At 43.8% G+C, this 27007-nt stretch overlaps 1 protein-coding gene across 2 annotated transcripts in view; it reads left to right on the top strand.

Moving 5' to 3' along the window:
- Positions 1-27007, top strand: part of SOS1 (SOS Ras/Rac guanine nucleotide exchange factor 1) — a 281791-nt gene that overhangs the window by 166357 nt on the left and 88427 nt on the right. For both annotated transcript variants that reach the window (XM_038740531.1, XM_038740444.1), the window contains exons 3-6: positions 6821-6952; positions 9410-9574; positions 13022-13231; positions 17590-17733. In XM_038740531.1, coding sequence (XP_038596459.1) covers positions 6821-6952; positions 9410-9574; positions 13022-13231; positions 17590-17733 — 651 coding nt within the window. The remainder of the gene's footprint in view (positions 1-6820; positions 6953-9409; positions 9575-13021; positions 13232-17589; positions 17734-27007) is intronic.

Here is a 27007-nt window from a genome sequence, read left to right as displayed (position 1 = left end):
GTTCTCCTCAAACTCCCCAGGTCCCTTCCTGCCACCCAGGGAGGAATCAAACCTATTCTGATTATTGTAATCAACTGCCTCTGAATCGAAGCCTTCCCACCAGGGAAACGTCAGAAATCCGAGCCCTTTGAGGAGACTCCTATGAGAGAGGGATTCATAATAATAATAATAATAATAATAATAATAATAATAATGCCGTATTAAGCACTTACTATGTGCCAAGCACTGTACTAAGCACTGAAGCAGATACAAGATAATTAGGTCCCACATTGAGCTCACAGTCTTTCAGAGGGAGAACAGGTGTTGAACAGGTTCCCCACAGCACCTGTATATATGTATATATGTTTCTACATATTTATTACTCTATTTATTTATTTTACTTGTACCTATCTATTCTATTTATTTTATTTTGTTAGTATGTTTGGTTTTGTTCTCTGTCTCCCCCTTTTAGACCGTGAGCCCACTGTTGGGTAGGGACTGTCTCTATATGTTGCCAGCTTGTACTTCCCAAGCGCTTAGTCCAGTGCTCTGCACACAGTAAGTGCTCAATAAATACGATTGATTGATTGATTGATTGATTGATTGATACAAGATAATTAGGTCCCACGTTGAGCTCACAGTCTTTCAGAGGGAGAACAGACGTTGAACCCCATGTTGCAGATGTCCATCAGTCAGTCGTATTTATTGAGCGCTTCCTCGTGCAGAGCACTGTACCTGATCGCTTGGGAGTACAGTACAGTGCAACCATCAACAGACACCAGTAGACACCAATAGACATCAATTCCCTCCCCACAACAGATTTAGAGTCTAGAGGAAACTGAGGCCCAGAGTAATGAAGTGACTTGCCCAAGGTCGCCCCGGCCCTCTGACTCCCAGAGGCCTGTGGTCTTTCCGCTAGGCCATGGGAATGAAGGATAAGGAGTGGGATTTTGAAAACAGCTGAAGAAAATGGGGATTCTGGGGAATTCCGGTTCCAGGTACAGTGCTCTGGGCACAGAAGGGATCTACTAAATACTATTATTTGCTTCCGGATTTTAGGAATAGCGGAAATAGAGCTGTACACACGTTTAGAACCTGTTTGGAATGAAAATGGCCAAGTGCTTTTTCCCAGAGTCCATACTCCACTTTGGGATTTATGAATTCTTATTTTTTTTTTTTTAGAAGTTGGGACTATTCATGTGCATTTGCGAGTGAATGCGTATTTATATAGATGCATTTGTATGTGAAAGCATATTTATGCGTATATGTGCATATGTGAGACTATTTCATGTCTCAAAACTTTGCAATGTTTCTAGGAAAGTAATAGGCACAATAAAATGTATATATGTCTGTGAGTTTATGTATATACACATTCACTCACATGCATATATACATATGCATGTGTGTGTATATTATATATAGATATATATACATAACGAGTAGGCACAATAAAATGTATATATGTCTGTGAGTTTATGTATATACATACACATTCACTCACAAATGCATATATACATATGCATGTGTGTGTGTATATTATATATATAGATACATATATACATAACGAATAAGCACAATAAAATGTATATATGTCTGTGAGTTTGTATATATACATACACATTCACTCACAAATGCATATATACATATGCATGTGTGTGTATATATTATATATATACACATACATATATACATAATGAATAGGCACAATAAAATGTATATATGTCTGTGAGTTTATGTATATACAGACACATTCACTCACAAATGCATATAGACATATGCATGTGTGTGTATATATTATATATATACATACATATATACATAAACTCACACAAACATATACATTTTATGGTGCCTATTAGTTTCCGAGAAACATTGCAAAGTTTTGAGACATGAAATAGTTTAACTATCCAGGCACCTCTGTCCTCTTTCCATATATTCCATGACTTTGGTTTTAAATCCTGTACTAGCCCCATTCGGTACCAATCAATCAATGATATTTATTGAGCGCTTATCATGTGCAGAGCACTGTACTAAACGCCTGGGAGAGTACAATATAACATTAAACAGAGTCCCTGCCCGTAACGAGTTTACAATCTAGAGGGGAAGACAGATGTTGATGTAAATTATGGATATGTACATAATAATAATAATAATAGTAGTATTTGTTAAGCGCTTACCATGTGCCAAGCACTAAGTGCTGTGATATGTGCATATGCAGTGCTTTGTTCCATGATAGCACTTTTTCTTTTTTAGAAATGAGAAGCAGTGTGGCTCAGTGGAAAGAGCCCGGGCTCTGGAGTCAGTGGTCATGGGTTCAAATCCCGGCTCCGCCAATTGTCAGCTGTGTGACTTTGGGCAAGTCACTTCACTTCTCTGGGCCTCAGTTACCTCTTCTTTAAAATGGGGACGAAGACTGTGAGCCCTCTGTGGGACAACCTGATCACCTTGTAACTTCCCCAGTGCTTAGAACAGTGCTTTGTGCATAGTAAGCGCTTAATAAATGCTATTATTATTATTATTGCTTAATAAATGCTATTATTATTATTATTATTATTATTATTACTGGCCTAAGAGACTTTTACCTTCTTGTACAGACTGGCTTCTGAGTCAGGCCCCTCCTTCTTGGAGGGGTTGTTTTCAAAGTGGTACTTTGCGGGGAGAAAAATTCACTTCACTTGCCCACCAATTAGGTTTTCCGATCTGTTTCTCGAGGACGTGCGGCACCATAATCTTGGGTCAGTTAGGATATAACCACTCATTCTAGACTGAAAAATTCAGTGTGTATCCTTGGACGACACCTAGATGAGCATTGGAAAAAATATTAATAAACCATATGAAATAACCCCAGTTAGGTTTTCTTTCATCCTATCCCAGGACACTAAGGTGATGGCTCCCAAAGTCCCATAAGTGGAACTTAGAAACTACTCTTAAATTCACCCAGTTTCACCAGCCCTAATTGATTGAGCATTTCAATCAATCAATCAGTCGTATTTATTGAGCGCTTACTGTGTGCAGAGCACTGTACTAAGCGCTTGGGAAGTACAAGTTGGCAACATAGAGAGACAGTACCTACCCAACAGTGGGCTCACAGTCTAAAAAGGGTTTCCGTTTAAAACCCTGACCCTAATCCTTCTCCGTGTGTGTTTTCCCGCTCATAATCTGGAACTGACATCCAGGATCTTTTTCTCTTCACCATTTGCTTGCCAGGCTTTTTTTTAAAAAAAAGTAGGACCAAACATCAGCATGGCTCAGCAAAAAGAGCCCGGGCTTTGGAGTCAGCGGTCATGGGTTCAAATCCCGGCTCCACCAGCTGTCAGCTGTGTGACCGTGGTCACTTCACTTCTCTGGGCCACAGTGACCTCATCTGGAAAATGGGGATGAATTGTGAAGCACCATTCTTCACCATTTGCTTGCCAGCCTTTTTTTAAAAAAAAAAGTAGGACTAAACATCAGCGTGGCTCAGTGGAAAGAGTCCGGGCTTTGGAGTCAGCGGTCATGGGTTCGAATCCCGGCCCCGCCACATATCTGCTGTGTGACCTTGGGCAAGTCACTTAACTTCTCTGAGCCTCAGGTCCCTCATCTGTAAAATGGGGTTTGACTGTGAGCCCCACGTGGGACAACCTGATCACCTTGTATCCCCCCCAGCGCTTAGAACAGTGCTTTGCACATAGGAAGCGCTTAACAAATGCAAAAAAAAAAAAGGCTGTGAGCCCCCCCATGGGACAACCTGATCACCTTGTAACCTCCCCAGCGCTTAGAACAGTGCTTTGCACATAGTAAGCGCTTAACAAATACCATCATTATTATTATTATTATTATTATTATTATTATTATTATTATTAATAATCAATTTTGTAGGTTCTCATTTGAGCAATTCTGAGGCTGAATTTGAAAATGGGAAGCCTGACATTGTTGCTGAACGCTGCCCTCTGCTGTTGAGAATGGCGCACTACAAACAATAGCAAATACCAAGCACAATAGCAAAAATAATCTTTTATCAATCAATCGTATTTATTGAGCGCTTACTGTGTGCAGAGCACTGTACTAAGTGCTTATGTAAAGATTAGTGTGGTTCATTCATTCAGTCGTATTTACTGAGTGCTTCCTGTGTGCAGAGCACTCGTGTCTCTCTCCACTTCAATCCATACTTCATGCTGCTGCCCGGATTATCTTTGTCCAGAAACGCTCTGGGCATATTACTCCCCTCCTCAAAAGTCTCCAGTGGCTACCAATCAATCTGCGCATCAGGCAGAAACTCCTCCCCCTGGGCTTCAAGGCTGTCCATCCATCCCCTCGCCCCCTCCTACCTCACCTCCCTTCTCTCCTTCTCCAGCCCAGCCCGCACCCTCCGCTCCTCCGCCGCTAATCTCCTCACCGTACCTCGCTCTCGCCTGTCCCGCCATCGACCCCCGGCCCACATCATCCCCCGGGCCTGGAATGCCCCCAATCCCTCTGCCCCTCCGCCAAGCTAGCTCTCTTCCTGCCTTCAAGGCCCTACTGAGAGCTCACCTCCTCCAGGAGGCCTTCCCAGACTGAGCCCCTTCCTTCCTCTCCCCCTCGTCCCCCTCTCCATCCCCCCCATTTTACCTCCTTCCCTTCCCCACAGCACCTGTATATATGTTTGTACATATTTATTACTCTATTTATTTATTTATTTATTTTACTTGTACATATCTAATGTACAAGATTATTACAATACGATAATACGATTGAGTGATTGATTGTGTCCAACCCAATTTGCTTGTATCTACCCCAGAGCTTCGTACAGTGCCTGGCACATGGGAAGCGCTTCACAAATACCAATAATTATTATTATTAACTGCTTTTTAAGAGCAAATACATTTTACTACAAAGAAGTGTTTCTTTCATTCATTCATTCAGTCGTATTTATTGAGCGCTCACCGTGAGGAGAGCACTGTACTAAGCGCTTGGGAGAGTCTAGACTTCTAGTCTAGTCTTTTAGACTGTGAGCTCGCTGTTGGGTAGGGACCGTCTCTTTATGTTGCCAACGTGTACTTCCCAAGCGCTTAGTACAGTGCTCTGCACACAGTAAATGCTCAGTAAATACAATTGATTGATTGAGAGTCCAATACAACATGGAATAATGCTCTTCGAGGTGTAGTAATAGTATTTCTTAAGCACCTTCTGTGTACAAAACACTGTACAAAGTGCTGGGGGGAAAACAAATGAGCGTTAGTAGGAGGCTCTGGCAGTCTGGTTTTAATGGGATTTAATGGGGTTTTAATGGGATTTCTGAGAAATAAGAGAAACAGCATGTCTTAGGCGAGAGAGAGCGTGGGCCCGGAAGTTAGAAGGACCTGGGTTCTGTCTCGACCACTATATGGCAAGCCACTTCATGCATTCAGTTATATTTATTAAGTGCTTACTGTGTGCAGATCACTGTTCTAAGTGCTTGGGAAATAATAATGATGGCATTTGTTAAGTGCTTACTATGTGCGAAGCACTGTTCTAAGTGCTGGGAAAGTACGATGCAGCAATAAATAGTGACAGTCCCTGCTCACAATGAGCTCACAGTCTAGACAAGGGGAGACATCAATACAAATAAACAGACATAAATACAATAATAATAATAATGGTACTTGTTAAGCGCTTACTATGTGCCAGGCACTGTTCTAAGCACTGGCAGGGTAATCAGGTTGTCCCACACGGGGCTCACAGTCTTAATCCCCATTTTGCAGATGAGGTTACTGAAGCCCAGAGAAGTGAAGTGGCTTGTCCAAGGTCACCCAGCAGACAAGTGGCGGAGGCGGGATTAGCACCCAAGACCTCTGACTCCCAAGCCCGGGCTCTTTCCACTGAGCCATGCTCCTATGTAATGGTATTTGTTAAGTGCTTACTATATGCCAAGCACTGTACTGAAGCAGCATGGCTCAGTGGAAAGAGCATGGGCTTTGGAGTCAGAGGTCATGGGTGCTAATCCTGCCTCCACCACTTGTCAGCTGTGTGACTTTGGGCAAGTCACTTCAGTCAATCAATCAATCATATTTATTGAGTGCTTACTGTGTGCAGAGCACTGTACTAAGTGCTTGGGAAGTACAAGTTGGCAACATATAGAGGCCGTCCCTACCCAGCAGTGGCTCTGTGCCTCAGTTTCCTCATCTGTAAAATGGGGATTAAGACTGTGAGCCCCCCGTGGGACAACCTGATCACCTTGTAACCTCCCCAGTGCTTAGAACAGTGCTTTGCACATAGTAAGCGCTTAATAAATGCCATTATTATTATTATTACTAAGCATTGGGGTGGATACAAGCAAATTGGGTTGGGCACAGTTACTGTCCCACATGGAGCTCTCAGCCTCGATTCCCTTTTTACAGATGAGGGAACCGAGGCATAGAGACTTGCCAAAGGTCACACAACAGACAAGTCATGGAGCTGGGATTAGAACCCAAGCGCTTAGTACAGTGCTCTGCACACAGTAAGCGCTCAATAAGTACGATTGAATGAATGAATGAATGAACCCATGCCCTTCTGAATGAATGAACCCATGCTGTATCTGCTAGACTGTGAAACCTCACCCGTAACATGGGGATAAATACCGTGAGCCCCATGTGGGATGTGGACTGTTTCCAGCCTGATTTGTTTGTATTTACTCCAGCGCTTAGTGAAGTGTCTTGCACATAATGAAAAATACCCTGAAAGCTACCCTGACAAATAAAAATAAAGTATTTGCGGCATAAGCCCCGATTCTGCGAAAGCCACACTGGACTCACATTAAACCTCTAGTACGTAAATAAGTGTGTAAATTTCAGGAGCGTGTACATATGTAACAGAGCAGAGTTGTTACATTTAGTGCTTAGGTCCTGTTTTCTTCTTTTCCAAGGAGCGTGTTCAAAAAAGTTTTCCTCATCCAATCGATAAGTGGGCGATAGCGGATGCCCAGTCTGCTATTGAAAAGAGGAAGCGAAGAAACCCATTATCTCTCCCAGTAGAAAAAATTCACCCTTTATTAAAGGTAAAACTCAAATGATTTTTATTCTCTCTTTCTTTTAAGGCAATTACTAAGGACTGAATTCCTGAGAGTAATTTTTGGATAGTTTCTTTTCTTCTGATATTATTATTATTATTATTATTATTATTATTATTATTATTATTATTATTATTATTATTACTAAGCATTGGGGTGGATACAAGCAAATTGGGTTGGACACAGTTACTCTCAAGTTTGAGAGTTTTCAGAGTACTGTCCAACTCCTAAATTAAGTGAATAAACACATCAAGTATCAGTTATTGGAATGTGTCTCTTCATTCATTCACTCAGTCGTATTTATTGAGCGCTTACTGTGTGCAGAGCACTGTACTAAGCGCTTGGGAAGTACCAGTCGGAACACTAACTCCTCTCTGGCTCCAGCTTGAGTCGGGGAAGGGATGTGGGGGGGCCAAATGGAAGCCATGGGATAAAAGGAAAAACAATTTCAAAGCCGTGGTGTTGGGGGAGAAAAAGGAATATGCCCAAAGAGGGCTGGTGGATGGAGTGGAGGCGGAGAGGCGGAAGAACCACCTACCCCAGTTGGATTCCCTCGGAAGGACCGAAAAGTCCGTTTTGCTTTGAAATCACTCAGTCAGTGGTATCCTGGAGAATGTAAAGTGTTTAGTACAGTGCTCTGCACACAGTAAGCGCTCAATAAATACGATTTATTGATTGATTGATTGATTGATGTAAGCTCGTCGTGGGCAGGGACGGTGTTTACCAACTCCGTTGTATTGGACTCTCCCAAGCGCTTAGCCCAGTGCTCTGCACACCACGCTCAATAAGTGCCAGCGACGGAGCCCTTATCGCCTGCAGAGCACTGGACTGAGCGCGGTATAACGGAGTTGGTAAGCTCACTCCCTCCTCACAAGGAGCTTATAGTCTAGTGAGGGAGATGGGCGTTAAAATAGGTTATGGACAGGGACAAAAACGCTCAGGTCCAAGTGCGTGGATGACGCAGAAGGGTGAGGGAGTTGGGGAAAAGAGGGTTTCGTCGGGGAAGACCTCTTGGAGAACGTGACCTTAATAAGGCTTTGAAAGTAGGGAGAGCAGTGGGCGGCCAGAGGGAAGATGTGGGAGAGGAGAGAAAGAAGAGAACGAGACGCTCTTAATGAAGTAAAATCTTCCTTATCCCTCTAAAACCTTATAAAGACATGAATGGTGATGTATTATTCAACTGCCATGGATTGAGCGCACAGTTCGGAGTAACGTTAATAAAAATAAGGGGTCTTCCCCTAGGGCCAGGAACTATTGCCCCTTGATGACTTTGTTCCTATGAGAAAATTGGTTCCAGTTTACAGGGCTTTGACGTGACACGGATTTCAGAAAGCAATTCATTCATTCACTCAGTCGTATGTAGTGAGCGCTTACTGTGTGCAGAGCACTGGACTAAGCGCTTGGGAAGTACAAGCTGGCGACATATAGAGACGGTCCCTACCCAACAGTGACAGTCTAGAAGGGATTCTGGTTCATAATTCATAATTCTAATTCATAATTACACAATTTTGTGTAATTATGAGGCATTAATTGTTTGTTTCTCATAATCTTTTCAGAGCCTGATCAAAGGGAAAGACCACTTATCAATCAATCAACCAATCAGTCGTATTGAGCGCTTACTGTGTGCAGAGCACTGTACTAAGCGCTTGGGAAGCACAATTTGGCAACATCATCATCATCAATCATATTTATTGAGCACTTACTATGTGCAGAGCACTGTACTAAGTGCTTGGGAAGTACAAGTTGGCAACATATAGAGACAGTCCCTACCCAACAGTGGGCTCACAGACTAAAAGGGGGAGACAGAGAACAAAACCAAACATACTAACAAAATAAAATAAATAGAATAGATATGTACAAGTAAAATAAATAGAGTAATAAATATGTACAAGCATGTACAAAAAATATTTACAAAAAATATGTACAAACATATGGAGATGGTCCCTACCCAACAGCGGGCTCACAGTCTAGAAGGGATTCTAATTCATAATTCTAATTCATAATTACACAATTTTGCATAATTATGAGGCATTAATTAAAGTTTCTCATAATCTTTTCAGAGCCCGATCAAAGGGAAAGACCACTTATCAATCAGTCGTATTTATTGAGCACTTACTGTGTGCAGAGCACTGTACTAAGCGCTTGGGAAGTCCAAGTTGGCAACATATAGAGACGGTCCCTACCCAACAGTGGGCTCACAGTCTAGAATTTATAATTTAGTCTGTTTAGGTGATTAAAAGGGTTTTCTGTATTTTAGTGTGTGCTTTTATCTTGTCTACATGCTACCTGCTTGTTAAATTTATACCTCATCTAGATACTTAAACCAGGCCCTCAAAGTTATGCTGCATAAAAAGAAATCTGCTTGATATCGTATGCAATGTATTTACTTTGACATTTCTAATACTGTAATGTTTAATATTCGTCGTTTCTCTTGATTTTTTTCAGGAAGTCCTAGGTTATAAAATTGACCACCAAGTTTCTGTTTACATAGTAGCAGTATTAGAATATATTTCTGCAGATATTTTAAAGCTGGTCGGGAATTACGTGCGGAATATAAGGCATTTTGAAATTACAAAGCAAGACATTAAAGTGGCCATGTGTGCTGATAAGGTAGGGGCCCGTTTAAGATTATTTTAAAACCCTAAGGCTGAGAAACCTCGGGGGGGAAAGAAAGATCCTGAATCTCTTGTCTGAGACTTCAGGATCTCTTCCAACGCATCAAGAAAATCCCTTTCTCTCCTTTTCCAGAATTCATACGTCTTTTGGCTCACAAAAAAGGGATGTTGCAGTCAAGCCTGCCAAATTTTATACAAGATGTTTGATATGTTATATTTAAAGTTCGTATACGTATCTTGACCATAGTAATCGTGATGTCTTGAAGGATTAGCTGTTAAAAATATGCAACCATCGGCATATAAAAGCATGCAACCACAGAATTATGTACTTCAAGATTGCAGTTAAGGGATGACCCTAACAATCTGTCTTGACTCCATCAATCGTATTTATTGAGCGCTTACTGTGTGCAGAGCACTGTACTAAGCGCTTGGGAAGTACAAATTGGCATCATATTGACTTGCATTATTTTCTAGAAATATAGGAGGTAGTTAAACTTTCCTTTCCCTCTTTCTAATTGCAACTTCCCGCCACTGTGTAAAGGTATTAGAAATTTTGTGTCTTCTTATGAGTTTATGGTTAGGTAGGAGCATAGGCTGACGAGTGTCTTAAAGGCAACTTTGATGTGGCAAATTAGAAAACTGGGTGCGAGAAGAAGGAAAAAAAATTCTTGAAAGATATTGGGATGGAATAATAATAAATGTGGCATTTGTTAAGCACTCACTATGTCAGGCACTGTACTAAGCGCTGGGGTGGATACAAGCAAATTGAGTTGAACATAGTCCCTGTCAATCAATCAATCAGTCAATCGTATTTATTGAGCGCTTACTGTGTGCAGAGCACTGTATTAAGCGCTTGGGAAGTACAAGTTGGCAACATATAGAGACGGTCCCTACCCAACAGTGGCTGTCCCATGGGGGCTCACGGTCTCAATCCCCATTTTACAGATGAGATGGCTTAGAACAGTACTCTGCACATAGTAAGCGCTTAACAAATGCCATTATTATCATTATTATGTGTCATACCAACTTCTGGGGAAATTCATTCATTCAGTTCATTCATTCAATCGTATTTATTGACCGCTTACTGTGTGCAGAGCACTGTACTAAGCGCTTGGGAAGTACAAATTGGCAACATATAGAGACGGTCCCTATCCAACAGCGGGCTCTGAAAACTGAACCTTAGTGTTGCTGGTGGGATTTCCAAATTTCACGTCAGAGGCAAATTTCTTTTAAACCTTTCGTACATTTGTGGATTTGCGGTCAAACAGTGGGCGTGAACGTTCAGAAAAGGCTTTGTTTTAGTATAGAGGAGATCAATCAATTAATGGTATTTATTGAGTGCTTACTGGGTGTTGTGCACTGTAGTAGGTGAGTGGAAGAGAACAGTCAATCAATCAATCAATCGTATTTATTGAGCGCTTACTGTGTGCAAAGCACCCAATGCAGTAGAGTTGGTAAACACATTCCCTTCCTGCAAGGAGTTCTCAATCTAGAGTGGGCAGCCAGATGTTAAAATAAATTACTGATGGAGGAATGAGCGGGGATAAGATACGTATGTAATCAATCAATCAATCGTATTTATTGAGCGCTTACTGTGTGCAGAGCACTGTACTAAGCGCTTAGGAAGTACAAGTTGGCAACATATAGAGACAGTCCCTACCCAACAGTGGGCTCACAGTCTAAAAGGGGGAGACAGGGAACAAAACCAAACATACTAACAAAATAAAATAAATAGAATAGATATGTAAGTGCTCCGAGGCTGGGGAAGAGGAGAATATCAAGTGCTTAGGGGTACAGATCCAAATGCAAGGGTGTAGATGGAGAATGGAAGGAGACCCAGAGCTGAACCTTGAGGAACTCCCACAGTTAGGGGGTGGGAGGCGGAGGAGGAGCCCGTGAAAGAGACTGAAAATGAGCAGCCAAAGAGAAAGGAGGAGAACCAGGAGAGGACAGCATCAGTGAAGCCAAGTTTAGGTACCATTTTTCAAGAAGAACGGGGTGGTCCGCAGTGCCGAAGGCAGCCGAACAGTCGGTGAGAATTAGGGTGGAGTATTTTTATTATTATTATGGCATTTGTTAAGCGCTTACTATGTGCAGAGCACTGTTCTAAGCGCTGGGGGGGTTACAAGGTGATCAAGTCCAAGGTGATCATATTGGACGCAGCCTCTGTCCCACAAAGCGTGAGGAGGAAGAACAAATATTTGACACTCGATGGTTCCTACTCCCCAAGCCCGTGTTTTAGGGGGCCACGCTGCTTCTCCTCGGATTCCCCGTGGTAGTTATCGAGCGCTCACCGTGTGCAGAGCTCTGTACTAAGCACTTGGGAGAGCGGGAAGCAGCCTGACTTAGTGGCTACAGCGTGGGAGTCAGAAGGTCATGGGTTCAAATCCCGGCTCCGCCACCTGTCTGCTGTGTGACCTTGGGCAAGTCGCTTCACTTCTCTGGGCCTCAGTTACCTCATCTGGAAAATGGGGACCGAGACCGTGAGCCCCGTGTGGGACGGAGACTGTGTCCGACCCGATTTACCTGTATCCACCCCAGTGCTTGGTGCAGTGTCTGGCACATAGTAAGGGATTAACAAATACCCTGATTATTATGATTACTCTGACTACATTAAAACCTGAGTTGACAGACACGTTGCTCTGTCCACGAGCTTAGTCTAGAGCTTTAATAAATACTATTATTAGAGGCCGTTGGATTTGTCCAGAAGGATGTCACCGGTGATCTTGGAGAGGGCCCTTTCCGTGGAGGGAAGGGGGTGGAAGCCAAGTCACGGGGAGCGGAGGAGAGAGCTGGGGGAGAAATGGAGGCCAAAAGTTTAGGCAGTTCACTCAAGGAGCGTGGGGAGGAATGGTAGGAGGGAGAGGGGCGATAGCTGGTGTCCAGGGAGGGTTTTCTTAGGATAAAGCAGGGAACGCGTCTTACTAATTATATATTATACTCTCCCAAGCACCTAGTACAGTGTCCTGCACATAGTAAGTGCTCAATAAATACCATTGATTGATGGGGGATACATGGGCGTGTTTGAAAACGCTGGGGAAGGAACCATTGGCAAGTGAGTGGTTGAAGATTGGGAGGGAAGCAGGGAAGGGACAATTATTTTGATATGCTCCCCTTCTTTACGCCTCCCTCCCCCTGTTATAAAATTCCAAAAAGGGGGAGACTGCCAGGAGAATCTGAGCCCAGCTGAGGCCTGAAGGTCTTCTCGCTACAAAAAGATGGAAACCAAGTTTCGGTCAACCAGGTTCCGATTTTCAAATATTGTCTCCAAAAAAGAGCCAGGGCATTCGAATCATAATGTTTTGTGGACCGAGTTCAGATAATGACACCTCCTTTTGCAACTTTCAGCTTTAAAATACATCTTATTCCCTGTTTCCATATTTTGCAATGTATATTTATTTCCACTGCCTTAACATATGTTTCTAAATCTTCACCCTTGCAGGTTTTGATGGATATGTTCCACCAAGATGTAGAAGACATAAGTGTATTATCTTTGACAGACGAAGAGCCTTCTTCCTCAGGGGAGCAAACTTACTATGACCTAGTCAAAGCATTTATGGCCGAGGTCCGACAGTACATAAGGGAACTCAATCTCATCATTAAGGTTTTCAGAGAGCCATTTGCTTCCAATTCAAAGTTATTTTCAGCTCACGTAAGTAGCCTGGGTAAACATCTACGTACATCTATTCTAGCCATTTCAGCAACGGTGCTTTTCCATCTGTCCTGCCATCTGTTGAATTTCAAAACTGCAATTTTCACAAACTAGGAGAGAGCCGTAGCAGATTCTCTGAGCCCCATCCCAAGGATTCTCCATCAAAAATTAAGACGTAATTTAAGCAGTTGGCCTACTTTTATATAGCATTGTTGAAGTTGGATGGATTTTCAAAACGGCCCCATTTGAACAAGGCTGCAGAGGCCAAGGCCGCCGATCTGAGGAGGAGGAAGTCTGGTAAATGCTAAAGGTGGAAGGCATTTTAGCGGGCAGAAATGTCATCTTCTCGCTCTTTTGGAGCACTATCTGTCAAAGAGCTGTTTCAGTCTTGGCAGTCACTCTGTAAAAAACAAAAATGCAACAAACAGCCCTCGCCCAGTGGGTACCGGAAAAAAATCGAACCGGTAGATTAGAGAGTAGGAGTTAGGTTGGTTGGGAAGATCCAGACGTAGTTTTGGAAGGTGCCGTCCCCCCCGCAGTCGCGATGAATTGGTGGGAGAAACTTGTGCCGGATTTTCACGTTGGCTTCCAAGACCCGTGGCTGTCAATTGGTGAATTGCCGGGGGAATGGGAAGTCATCATCATCATCATCATCATCATCAATCGTATTTATTGAGCGCTTACTGTGTGCAGAGCACTGTACTAAGCGCTTAGGAAGTACAAGTTGGCAACATATAGAGACAGTCCCTACCCAACAGTGGGCTCACCATCTAGAAGGGGGAGACAGAGAACAAAACCAAACATACTAACAAAATAAAATAAAAGTCATGTGTCCGAGCATCTGAGAGTGGATCACACACAGGGTCTGGGAAACTACCTAGGCAGGAGGAAAATCAAGCGCTTAGTACGGTGCTTTGCATACAGTAAGCACTCAATAAATACGATTGAATGAAAACCAAATACTGGAAAGGATATAATACACAGCCCTCATAGCAGTGATCTATCCTAGGAATGGTATTTTAGTCCTTATTTCTATAGGGAAAATTAAGGATGTAAAAGCACTAACTTATGGCCAGAGTGAGCCCTCTTTTTCCTCTCCCCCTCTCCATCCTCCCCGCCCTACCTCCTTCCCCTCCCCACAGCGCCTGTATATATGTTTGTACAGATTTATTACTCTGTTTATTTTACTTGTCCATATTTACTATTCTGTTTATTTTGTCAAGGATGTGCATCTAGCTTTACTTCTATTTATACTGATGACTTGACACCTGGACCACGTTTTGTTTTGTTGCCTGTGTCCCCCTTCTAGACTGTGAGCCCATTGTTGGGTAGGGACCGTCACTATCTGTTGCCAACTTGTACTTCCCAAGCGCTTAGTACAGTGCTCTGCACACAGTAAGCGCTCAATAAATACAATTGAATGAATGAATGAATGAATCAAATAGTACAGCTCCACTCAGGGAGGATGGTCAAGCACCCCATTGCCACTGTTAGAGACAAACTACAGGGCTGGATAGATCATTGGTCTGATCTAGTCTGGTCATGTTCATATTTTTCTGTAATAATAATAATAATAATTCCAATTCTGGTATTTAAGCACTTACTCTGTGCCAGGCACTGTATTAAGTGTTGGGGTGGGTATAAGCAGATTGGGTTGGACACTGTCCCAGTCCCACCAGGGGCCCACGGTCTTAATCCCCATTTCACAAACGAGGTAACTGAGGCACAGAGAGGTCAAATGACTTGCCCACGGTCACACAGCAGACATGTTGTAGAGTTGGGATGAAAACCTGGGTCCTCTGACTCCCAGTCTTGGGCTCTTTCCACTAGGCCATCCAGCTTACCATATAGTTAGTTTTCGACTTGGTTATACTCTTCTTCTGTCAATTTTGCAAAATCTAACGCGGTAGAATTTCAGAAACAGTGATCCGTCTGTGTCCGTTTAGGCGGCCGCAGTTGCACAGTTGACTTAACCGAAGAGGTTGAGTGGGTTGCGTGTATGAATAATTAGGAATGGTAATAATCCTTGATCACATTTCTCCCTAAGCAGCTCTGAGGGGTATTACCAAGTGCCTTTTCAAAAGTAGTAGTTATAAAATGTCCATTTTGTCCAGTGCTTAAGAAGTTCAGAATACTTCCGACCGAGCAGAAAACAGACACATATAGATACCAGTAGTCTCAGGGTGCCTGGCCTTTTTTTTATTTGTTTTAAGTGGTATTAGTTAAGCACTTACTATGAGTCAGACACTGTTCTAAGCGCTGGAGTAGGTACACGTTAATTAGGTTGGAAGCTCCCTTAGGTGTCTGAAAGGGGCAAGAAGAGGAGCCAGGAGAGTGCCTGGAGAGTAAAATTTAATTCTGGGAGCTTTGATAATAGTAATGATGGCATTTATTAAGCGCTTACTATGTGCAAAGCACTGTTCTAAGCTCTGGGGAGGTTACAAGGTGATTAGGTTGTCCCACAGGGGGCTCACAGTCTTCATCCCCATTTTACAGATGAGGGAACTGAGGCCCAGAGAAGTGAAGCGACTTCATTCATTCATTCATTCAATCGTATTTATTGAGCGCTTACTGTGTGCAGAGCACTGGACTAAGCGCTTGGGGAAGTAGAAGTTGGCAACATATAGAGACGGTCCCTACCCAACAGTGGGCTCACAGTCTAGAAGGGGGAGACAGAGAACAAAACCAAACATACTAACAGAATAAAATAAATAGAATAAATATGTTCAAGTAAAATAAATCAATAAATAGAGTAATAAGTACATACAAACATATATACAGGTGCTGTGGGGAAGGGAAGGAGGTAAGGTGGGGGGGATGGAGAGGGGAACGAGGGGGAGAGGAAGGAAGGGGCTCAGTCTGGGAAGGCCTCCTGGAGGAGGTGAGCTCTCAGTAGGGCCTTGAAGGGAGGAAGAGAGCTAGCTTGGCGGAGGGGCAGAGGGAGGCCATTCCAGGCCAGGGGGAGGATGTGGGCCAGGGGTCGACGGCGGGACAGGCGAGAACGAGGTACGGTGAGGAGATTAGCGGCGGAGGAGCGGAGGGTGCGGGCTGGGCTGGAGAAGGAAAGAAGGGAGGTGAGGTAGGAGGGGGCCAGGGGATGGACAGCCTTGAAGCCGAGGGTGAGGTATTAGTTAAGCACTTATTATGAGTCAAACACTGTTCTAAGTGCTGGGTTAGAGACAAGTTAATTAGATTGGAAGCTTCCTTAGGTGTCTGAAAGAGGCAAGAAGAGGAGCCTGGAGAGTAAAATTTAATTATGGGAGATTCTCTAATAATAATGATGGCATTTATTAAGCGCTTACTATGTGCAAAGCACTGTTCTAAGCTCTGGGGAGATTACAAGGTGATCAGGTTGTCCCACGGGGGGCTCACAGTCTTAATCCCCATTTTACAGATGAGGGAACTGAGGCCCTGAGAAGTGAAGTGACTTGCCCAAAGTCCCACAGCTGACGGTCGGTGGAGTCAGGATTTGAACCCATGACCTCTGACTCCAAAGCCCGGGCTCTTTCTACTGAGCCACGCTGCTTCTTTTCTCTTTGATCGCTTCCTTGGTTCTGTCCCAATTAGAGCATGTTTGTAATTTACTATAGTCCACACCCTCTCAGCCTCAGATTGGGGAATTGGGCTCATATCTTGCACTGGGGTGAAACGCATAGACAAGAAAACAGCTGCTAGGGCAACAATTCAACCTCAAAGCCAAGTAGAAGTAACTTGTCTTTCCGTTTGGGAGTTATTTCTGGAAATATCGAATCTTGGGAGTTGCCTCGTTACGTTGAGGGTATTATCTGAATAGGCGTATGTATTTTTTCACTTTTTATCTGAATGCACAACACAAAGCCAACCACAGGACCTTGGAGACGAACGTATTGTCATCATATTTTAGCTCTGGGATTCTCAGTCCCGAGATGTGTATTGCTGTGTTGACATTTGTTTTAAATATCTCACATATCAATCGTATTTATTGAGCACTTAACTGTGTGCAGAGCACTCTACTAAGCGCTTGGAAAGGACAATGCAGCAACAGAGACAATCCTGTCCACAATGAGGAAACCCTCAAAAACTGACATTGTTTAGCTGAAGGAATGTATATTAAAACATAACCAAGCTCCTTATAATAGTAATAACAATGGCATTTATTAAGCACTTACTATGTGCAAAACATTGTATTAGTCTTCGAAAACTATGTTCTTCATCTTTATCTCCTAGGCAAAAACATTTTATATCCTAGGCAAAACATTTTTTTCCTACCGTTTTCTCTTGCTGTTATTGATTTGATGTTTGTCTATTGTTGAAAATTACTGCGCTTATGCTTTAGAACTTCCCTCCATGATTAATACTGGCGTTGTTATCGTCTTCAGGATGTAGAAAACATATTTAGTCGAATAGCGGATATTCACGAACTGAGCGTGAAGTTATTGGGCCATATCGAAGACACAGTGGAAATGACGGATGAAAGCAGCCCCCACCCGTTAGTAGGTAGTTGCTTTGAAGACTTAGCGGAGGTGAGTTTATTTCTTTAAATTGGATTTCTAGGTTGTGGACTGTGCAGTCTGATCTTCTTATGCTTCCCCATAAACTGTGCCGCCCTTCACCAGCTCCTGGAATCCTTGTGGTGCCGTAGGAAAGTTTGTTTTCCCTCTTGCTCTCTCTCTTTCTTACACACACACACGCCCCGCTCCCCCTTACTCCTCCCTCCCGTGGTATTTATTGAGCACTTACCGTGTGCAGATCCCTGTACCGAGGACTTGGGAGGATACAATACAACAGTAATAATAATGAGAAGCAGCGTGGCTTAGGTTTTTAGGGTTTTAGCCGAGCCTTTTGAGCCCGAGTAGCTGTATTCTCCTCTTTCCCCACCGTTACCTGCAAATTGGAAGACAAAGTATAAATAAAAATACCGGGCAGACTACCTTTAGCCAAAACTCTTTTGGTTCAGGCGATATAAACAAAAGGGAAAAACCCCACAAAACCCGTATCGTGATTATTGAAGGAACGTCTTGAGTAATTGGTCGATCAGTGAGAGCTTGGGGGTTTTCCTCTCTAAATTAAAAGTTTCTTCTGCATCATTTCCACTTTCCTTTTTGGCTTCTGGATTGCCGTGCCCTCCCTCTGTTGGTACCCCCCGTCTTGCCAACTTGTACTTCCCAAGCGCTTAGTTCAGTGCTCTGCACACAGTAAGCGCTCAATAAATGCGATTGATTGATTGATTGACGAGAGCGGGCTTGGGAGTCGGAGGACGTGGGGTCTAATCCCAACTCCGCCACTTCTCTTCTGGGGGACCTTTGGGCAAGCCACTTCACTTCTCTGGGCCTCAGTTACCGCATCTGTAAAATGGGGATTAAGACTGTGAGCCCCCCCATGGGACAACCTGATCACCTTGTAACCTCGCCAGCGCTTAGTAAAGTGCTTTGCACATAGTAAGCGCTTAATAAATGCCATTATTATTATTATCATTCTCCGGGCCTCAGTTACTTCACCTGTAAAATGGGGATTAAAACTGTGAGCCCCACGTGGGACAACCATGGGTATCTACCCCAGCGTTTGACACGTAGTAAGTTCTTAACAAATACCATAATTATTACAATACAATTTAAGATTAATGAATATACCTATTAATTTATTTACCTAATGATGGCATTTTTAAATGCTTACTATGTGCAAAGCACTGTTCCAAGCGCTGGGGGGAATACAAGCTGATCAGGTTGTCCCACGTGGGGCTCACAGTTTTAATCCCCATTTTCCAGATGAGGGAACTGAGGCCCAGAGAAGTGAAGTGACTTGCCCAAAGTCACACAGGAGACATGTGGCAGAGTCGGGATTAGAACCCATGACCTCTGGTTCCCAAGCCCGGTCTCTTTCCATTGAGCCACGCTGCTTCTCTGTGTGTGTTTATCATCATCATCAATCATATTTATTGAGCGCTTACTGTGTGCAGAGCACTGTACTAAGCGCTTGGGAAGTACAAGTAGACAACATATAGAGACAGTCCCTACCCAACAGTGGGCTCACAGTGTTTATCTTTGTATAAAAGATAATATCTTTATCTCATCATTATCTATTGCCTCATTATTACTTAGGGTTAATGAATAAATCTATTTGTTTCTTTCTCTACTTCTATTTATCTATCATACCTATTATCTCATTTTTGCGTGTATATTTGGCAATTTGCGCCCCCTCGTCTTCCACGAAGTTATATACATATATATAGTTATATATATTTATAGTTTTATATATATATATACATATATATATATATTCTAGTTTTGTATGTTCTCAAGGCTCCTTGTGCAATGCTGTGCACACAGTAGACACTTGAGAGCCCGCTGATAGAAACTCTGGGGTGGAGAAGCTGGTGGCCTTTTTGGTTCGGTGTAAGGTCCACGTATTGTGCACGTATTAAGAGAGGTGAGCTGTTTCTCTGCAATCATTTCCATTTTCTAGACTTTAAGCTCGTTGTGGGCAGGGAATGTGTCCGTTATATTGTTGTTTGTACTCTCCCAAGCGCTTGGTTCGGTGCCTGGCAACTCATTTCCATTTTCTAGACTTCAAGCTCGTTGTGGGCAGGGAATGTGTCTGTTTTATTGTTGTTTGGACTCTCCCAAGCGCTTAGTTCGGTGCCTGGCAAACAGTAAGTACTCAATAAATACGATTGATAAGTAGCAAAGGCTTTCTTCCTGGGCTCTTGTGCATTTTCCCCTCTAAAATTAATTGCGTATTGTCGCAGAGTCCAGGGGTGAATTGAACAATGGGAATTTAAAGCTGTGGTCATAACCAAATTTATTGTAGTGTCTTAATTCTATGAACCGTTGGGTAGGGACCGTCTCTATATGTTGCCAACTTGGACTTCCCAAGCGCTTAGTACAGTGCTTTGCACACAGTAAGCGCTCAATAAATACGATTGAATGAATGAACTAAATTAGTATTTCAGAAGGTAGCTGTGAGAAATTTCTTGCTTCTTGAAGTACTTATCAGCTCATTACCTAATCAAATATAACGACCCTACTGTTTTATCGTGAACCTGGATCAGTACCACAGACTCTAGTGTAATTACAGTGGAGGTCATTTCATGTATTTTTCTCAAATTGCCTTCTACAAATGAAATTTTAAAGCTTATTCCAACCAATTAGTGAATTATTTTTGAAATATTTTAACGTGGGTCCCCTGAAATCATGTACAGTAAAAATTGGTTTAATTCTCTAAATGCCCCTTGTGTCATGAAAAATATATTTTCATTTGATTGATGGACTTGCGACTCTTGCCCGTAGGTAATCCTGAGGAGCGAGTGCCTGAAGGAAAGAATAACGTTTGGATCAGTGGGGTTTCTAGGCAGGATAAACTGTTTTAAGAGAAGCCATGTGCAGTGCTCAATATTTATGGTCACCAAATTACTGTTGGCTGCTGCCTCAAATTTCATCCTGGCAACTGCATAAAATCCATGTTGCCAATGCTGTCTTATTATCATTATTATTATCATCATCATCATCATCATCATCTTTGTTAGGTGCTTACTATATGTTAAGCACTTTTCTAAGCACTGGGGTAGATACAAGTTGATCAGGTCAGACGGTCCCCTGTCACACCTGGGGCTCACAGTCGAAGTAGGAGGGAGAAGAGGCGTAGAATCCCCATTTTACAGATGATGAAACTGAGGCCTGGAAAGTGACTTGTCCAAGGTCACACAGCAGGCAAGTGGCAGAACCGAGATTAAACAATAATGATGGTATTTGTTAGGCGCTTACTATGTGTCAAGTACCGTTCTAAGCACTGGGGTAGATAGAAGCTAATCAGGTTAGACAGAGTCCCTGTCCCCCGTGATGAGGATGGCATTTATTAAGCACTTACTATGTGCAAAGCACTGTTCTAAGCGCTGGGGAGGTTACAAGGTGATCGGGTTGTCCCACGGGGGGCTCACAGTGTTAATCCCCATTTTTCAGATGAGGTAACTGAGGCCCAGAGAAGTGAAGTGACTTGCCTAAAGTCACACAGCTGACAATTGGCGGAGCCGGGATTCGAACCCATGAAGTCGGACTCCAAAGCCCCTGCTCTTTCCACTGAGCCACGCTGCTTCCCCTAAGTCTTAATCCCCATTTTACAGATGAGGTAACTGAGGCCCAGAGAAGAGAAGTGACTTGCCCGAGGTAACACAGCCGAAAAGTGGCAGAGCTGGGATTAGAACCCAGGTCCTTCAGACTCCAAGGCCCATGCTCTATCCACTAGGCCATGCTGCTTCTACGCCGCTTTTCTCTGCTACATGTATTCCACGCTGGATTTGTATGATCTTCTATTCTAAGACCTTGAATAATGATAATAATAATAATAATAGTGGTATTTCTTAAGTGCTTACTAAGTTCCAGGCGCTATACTAAGTGCCAGGGTTGGACACAAGGAAATTGGGGTGGACAGAGTCCCTGTCCCACATGGGACTCACAGTCTCAATCCCCATTTTATGGATGAGGGAATTGAGGCCCAGAGAAGTGAAGTGCCTTGCCCAAGGTCACCCAGCAGACCAGTGGCAGAGCCAGGATTAGAACCCATAACCTTGTGGCTCCTAGGCCTGGGCTCTATCCATTACATCTCACCTGGCCTCCAGATTTTGTCATCATCATCATCAGTCGTATTTACTGAGTGCTTACTGTGTGCAGAGCACTGTACTAAGCTCTTGGGAAGTACAAGTTGGCAACATATAGAGACAGTCCCTACCCAACAGTGGGCTCACAGTCTAAAAGGGGGAGACAGAGAACAAAACCAAACATACCAACAAAATAAAATAAATAGAATAGATATGCACAAGTAAAATAAATAAATAAATAAATAAATAAATGAATAATAAATGCATACATGAATAAATAAATAAATAAATAAATAAATAAATAAATGAATAAATAGATAGTGAGAGATGTTCTCACCTTGTACGCTTTATCTGGTGGGGCGGATGGACAGTGAGCCCACTGTGACTGTGAGCCTGCTTTCTAGATTGTGAGCCCACCGTTGGGTAGGGACCGTCTCTCTATGTTGCCAACTTGTACTTCCCAAGCGCTTAGTGCAGTGCTCTGCACACAGTAAGCGCTCAATAAATACGATCGATTGATTGACAGTGTCTGCTGACCGCAGCTCTCCTCTCACATTCGCCCCGTCGGCGCAGGATTCACCCGACTACATTCCAGCTCCGACGTTGGGAAATCTTCGCCCTCTTTCAGCCGGCACTAGCAGTTTGGGCGCCCACCTTTCAGTCAGCAAGGGATTTTGAGGCCTGGTAGTGTAAATGAGCCCAGATTCTGGCCCTGAAAGAATACAGAATAAAATACAGAATACAGAATAAAAGAATAATTAATAAATTAAAGCTTGGCGTTCGACGTCTACGGACGCTACTTTCAGCTCTGTCTCCGTTTTAGAAAGCTTGAAACTTCGCAGGATAATAAATTGTTGGCAGACCCTTAACTGATCCAGAAGATTGTATTTCTCTTTTCTCTCCTGATACTGTCAGAGAGTTTTGCAAGCAGCCTAATTGCTCTTTTTAGGTTATTACCTCATATTTCCCGGATGGATAACCAAGTGCCCTGGGTATCAACTTGGGAGCAGGGTTCGGGATTGCTCAGGTTTATGGACTCTGAAAGATGCAAAATAATGAAATCGGCTTTGAGCAGCCTCCCTACTCACTGCTCGACTGTTAAGTGGTGACAGTAACTGGAGCGCTTAGTACAGTGCTCTGCACATAGTAAGCGCTCAATAAATACAATTGATGATGATGATGATGATGATGATGAGAAGGAGGACAGGTAGAAATAGTGTGGCCTAATGGAAAGAGCCCAGTCTTGGGAATCAGAGGCTGGCTTGCTGTGTGACCTTGGGCAAGTCACTTAATTAATCCGTGCCTCAGTTCTCTTGTTTTAATAATAATAATAATAATGGTAGTGAATGGCACCAGTCACTGTACTAAGCACTGTCTTGGATACAAACATATTGGGTTGGACACGGTCCCTGCCCCACAAAGGGTTCGCAGTCTTAATCCCCATTATACGGATGAGGTAACTGAGGCCCGGAAAAGTTAAGTGGCTTGCCCAAGATCCCAAAGCAGACGAGTAGCCGAGCCAGGATTAGAACCCAGGTCCTTCCGCCTTAAACCCCGGCCCGGAAAGTGGCACGATAGCCTCATTGCTAGGTCTTCCTCTTCTCCCACTCCCTTAACAGTAATAATAATTATAGTATTTGTTAAGCGCTTAATGTGTGCCAAGCACTATTCTAATCATGGAGTAGATTCGAGTCAGGTCCCACACCGGGCTCACAGTCTTAATCCCCATTTTCCAGATGAGTAACTGAGGGCCAGAGAAGTGCTGTGACTTGCCCAAGGTCGCACAGCAGACAGGCGGCGGAGCCGGGATTAGAACCCACATCCTCTGACTCCCGAGCCCAGGCTCTTTCCACTAGGCCATGCTGCCCCGACTTGCTCCCGATATTCTTCCCTCCTCCCAGCCCCATAGCACTTATATACATAGCCGTAATTTATTGTTTTATATTCATGTCTGTCTCCACCACTCTAGACTGTTTATGGGCAGGGAATATGCCTGTTTATTGTTGTACTCTCCCAATAATAATAATAAGGGCATTTGTTAAGCGCTTACTTTGTGCCAAGCACTCTTCTAAGTGCTTAGTACAGTGCTCTGCACGCAGTAAGCGCTCAATAAATACTATCGAACGAATGAATGCAAAGTAAAGCAGCTCAGTGACTCAATTCAGCTCAATTCTGAGCGCTACAATAACAATAATAATTATGGTATTTGTTAAGCACTTACTATGTGTCAATCATTGTTCCGAATCCCGGGGTAGATGCAAGTTTATCAGGTCAGACGTTGTCCCGATCCCACAAGGAGCTCTCAGCCACAGTAATAATAATAATAATAATGATGGTATTTATTAAGCGCTTACTATGTGCAAAGCACTGTTCTAAGCGCTGGGAAGGTTACAAGGTGTTCAGGTTGTCCCACGGGGGGCTCACAGTCTTAATGCCCATTTTCCAGATGAGGTAACTGAGGCACAGAGAAGTGAAGTGACTTGCCCAAAGTCACCCAGCTGACAATTGGCAGAGCCGGGATTTGAACCCATGACCTCTGACTCCAAAGCCCGGGCTCTTTCCACTGAGCCACGCTGCTTCTGATTCCCCCCTTTTACAGATGGAGGAAACCGAGATCCAGAAAAGGGAAGCGACTTGCCCAAGGTCACACAGCAGGCAAGTGCTGGAGCCAGGATTGGAACTCAGGTCCCCTGACCCCCAGGCCTGAGCTCTCTCCACAGGGCCATGCTGCTTCTCTCGTTTGTAGACACTGTAGGGCTCCATCAATCAATCGTATTTATTGAGCGCTTACTGTGTGCGGAGCACTGTACTAAGCGCTTGGGAAGTCCAAGTTGGCAACGTATAGAGACGGTCCCTACCCAACAGTGGGCTTATGGCCCAGAGAGCCACAACTGCAGTTGTTCTTCAGTTGCACTGTGCGTTGTTCACCATGGTGTTTCGTTATTCAGAGAAGCAGCGTGGCTCGGTGGAAAGAGCCCGGGCTTTGGAGTCAGAGGCCATGGGTTCAAATCCCGGCTCCTCCACTTGTCAGCTGGGTGACTCTGGGCAAGTCACTTCACTTCTCTGGGCCTCAGTGACCTCATCTGTTAAACGGGGGTGAAGACTGTGAGCCCCCCGTGGGACAACCTGATCACCTTGTAACCTCCCCAGCGCTTAGAACATTGCTTGGCACATAGTACGTGCTTAATAAATGCCATTATTATTATTATTATTATTATTATTATTATTATTATTATTATTGTGAGTATCAATAAGTTGTGGCGGCAGAATCAGACGCAGCACCCTGGTCTGTGTGGACGTAGGAAGGGGAATGGCTCACGTCCGGCCCAACTCCTACTCTGGGCATCTTTTTCTCTCCGCATCTCTCCTCACCCGACCACCCTGGGAATGCCCGTTTTTAACTTTTCACTGCACCTCCCTGTATTGCCCTGTATTGTAAGTTAAAGGAGCTTTTCTTCGCTTCTTTGATGTATTCTGCTTTAGGTTTGCGACTCTCTTTCGTTCAGTCAGTCACTCATTCCATCGTACTTATTGAGCGCTGACTGTGTGCAGAGCACTGTACTGAGCACTTGGGAGAGTACAATACAACAATAAGCCGACATATTCCCCGCCCACAACGAGCTTACAGTCTGGAGGTGGGGAGGGACGTCAATAATAATAATAGCATTTGTTAAGCGCTTACTAGGTGCAAAGCATTGTTCGAAGCACTGGGACACAAATAAAGTCCTGGTAAGTATGTAAGTGCTGCAGGGATGGGTGGGGGAAGAGCAAATAATAATAATATTGGCATTTATTAAGCGCTTACTATGTGCAAAGCACTATTCTAAGCACTGGGGCGGTTATAGGGTGATCAAAGGGAGCAAGTCAGAGCGACGCAGAAGGGAGTGGGAGAAGAGGAAAAGTGGGGCTTAGTAATAATAATGATGATGGTATTTGTTAAGCGGTTACTATGTGCAAAGCACTGTTCTAAGCGCTGGGGGGATACAAGGTGATCAGGTTGTCCATGGGGGGCTCCCAGTCTTAATCCCCATTTTACAGATGAGGGAACTGAGGCACAGAGAAGTTAAGTGACTTGCCCAAAGTCACACAGCTGGCAATTGGCGGAGCTGGGAATTGAACCCATGACCTCTGACTCCAAAGCCCGGGCTCTTTCCACTGAGCCTCGCTGTTTCTCCTAGCCTGGGAAGTCTCTCAGAGGAGTTGTGCCTTCAAGGCTTTGAAGGGGTGGAGAGTAATTCGTTCATTCATACCCTCAAGTGTATTTCTTGTATTTTTAGACTGTGAGCCCACTGTTGGGTAGGGACTGTCTCTATATGTTGCCAACTTGTACTTCCCAAGCGCTTAGTACAGTGCTCTGCACACAGTAAGCGCTCAATAAATACGATTGATTGATTGATTGAGTGCTTACTGTGTGCGAAGCATTGTACTCAGCGCTTGGGAGAGAACAGTATAACAATAAACAGACACATTCCCTGTGCAGAATCGAGTTCTTGGGGCTTGGTCACTCCGAATTTTACCCCTCAATCGCAGCAGAGCCCAGCGCCCCAGATAAACATGCTCAAAAGAAGGGGCCAGAGCCTAACTTACTGAGCTTAAGAGTCACACACAAATGTTAAAAAAGAAAAAAAAAAAAAATCAAGAGCAGTGCTAAGCAGTGTTCCTGACAGCTGCTACCAGTTTATGGTTAAGTAGTAGTGGGAAGCGGCGGAGGGGAAAAAAAATCCCTTTGGGAGTGGGTTGCTACTGTCATTGCTGGAGATGGGCCAGAATAAAGTGCCCAGAAGCTAAGAAAAGGAAAAACCACGGTCCTTTAAGTCTTATCCAGTGGAGAAGTCGTCCATCAATGAATTGGATCAGAGTTACACATGCTGTGCCATAATTATTTACAGAAGGGTATAAACATAGTCCTGATTGCCGGGAGCCGGGATGGATGGTTGAAAAGTCAAGGGGGAAAGCAGCGGGGCCTAATAGGAAGAGCATGGGCCTGGGGGGGGGGGTCACAGGACCTGGGTTCTAATTTCAGCTCTGTCAGTTGCTTGTCCCGTGGTCTTGGGCAAGCCAGTTAACTTCTCTGGGTTTCAGTTTCCTCATTCGTAAAATGGGAATTCACTACCCGTTCTCCCTCCTACTTAGACTGGGAGCCCCGTGTCAGGCAGGGACTGTGCAGGGACCTGATTAAGTTGTATCTACCCCAGAGTTTAGAATAC

This window comes from Tachyglossus aculeatus, chromosome 1, assembly GCF_015852505.1.
Source record: "Tachyglossus aculeatus isolate mTacAcu1 chromosome 1, mTacAcu1.pri, whole genome shotgun sequence".
Classification (NCBI taxonomy): Eukaryota; Metazoa; Chordata; class Mammalia; order Monotremata; family Tachyglossidae; genus Tachyglossus; species Tachyglossus aculeatus.
The sequence above is the reverse complement of the archived record's forward strand: the minus strand, read 5'-3'. Positions and strand labels throughout refer to the sequence as shown.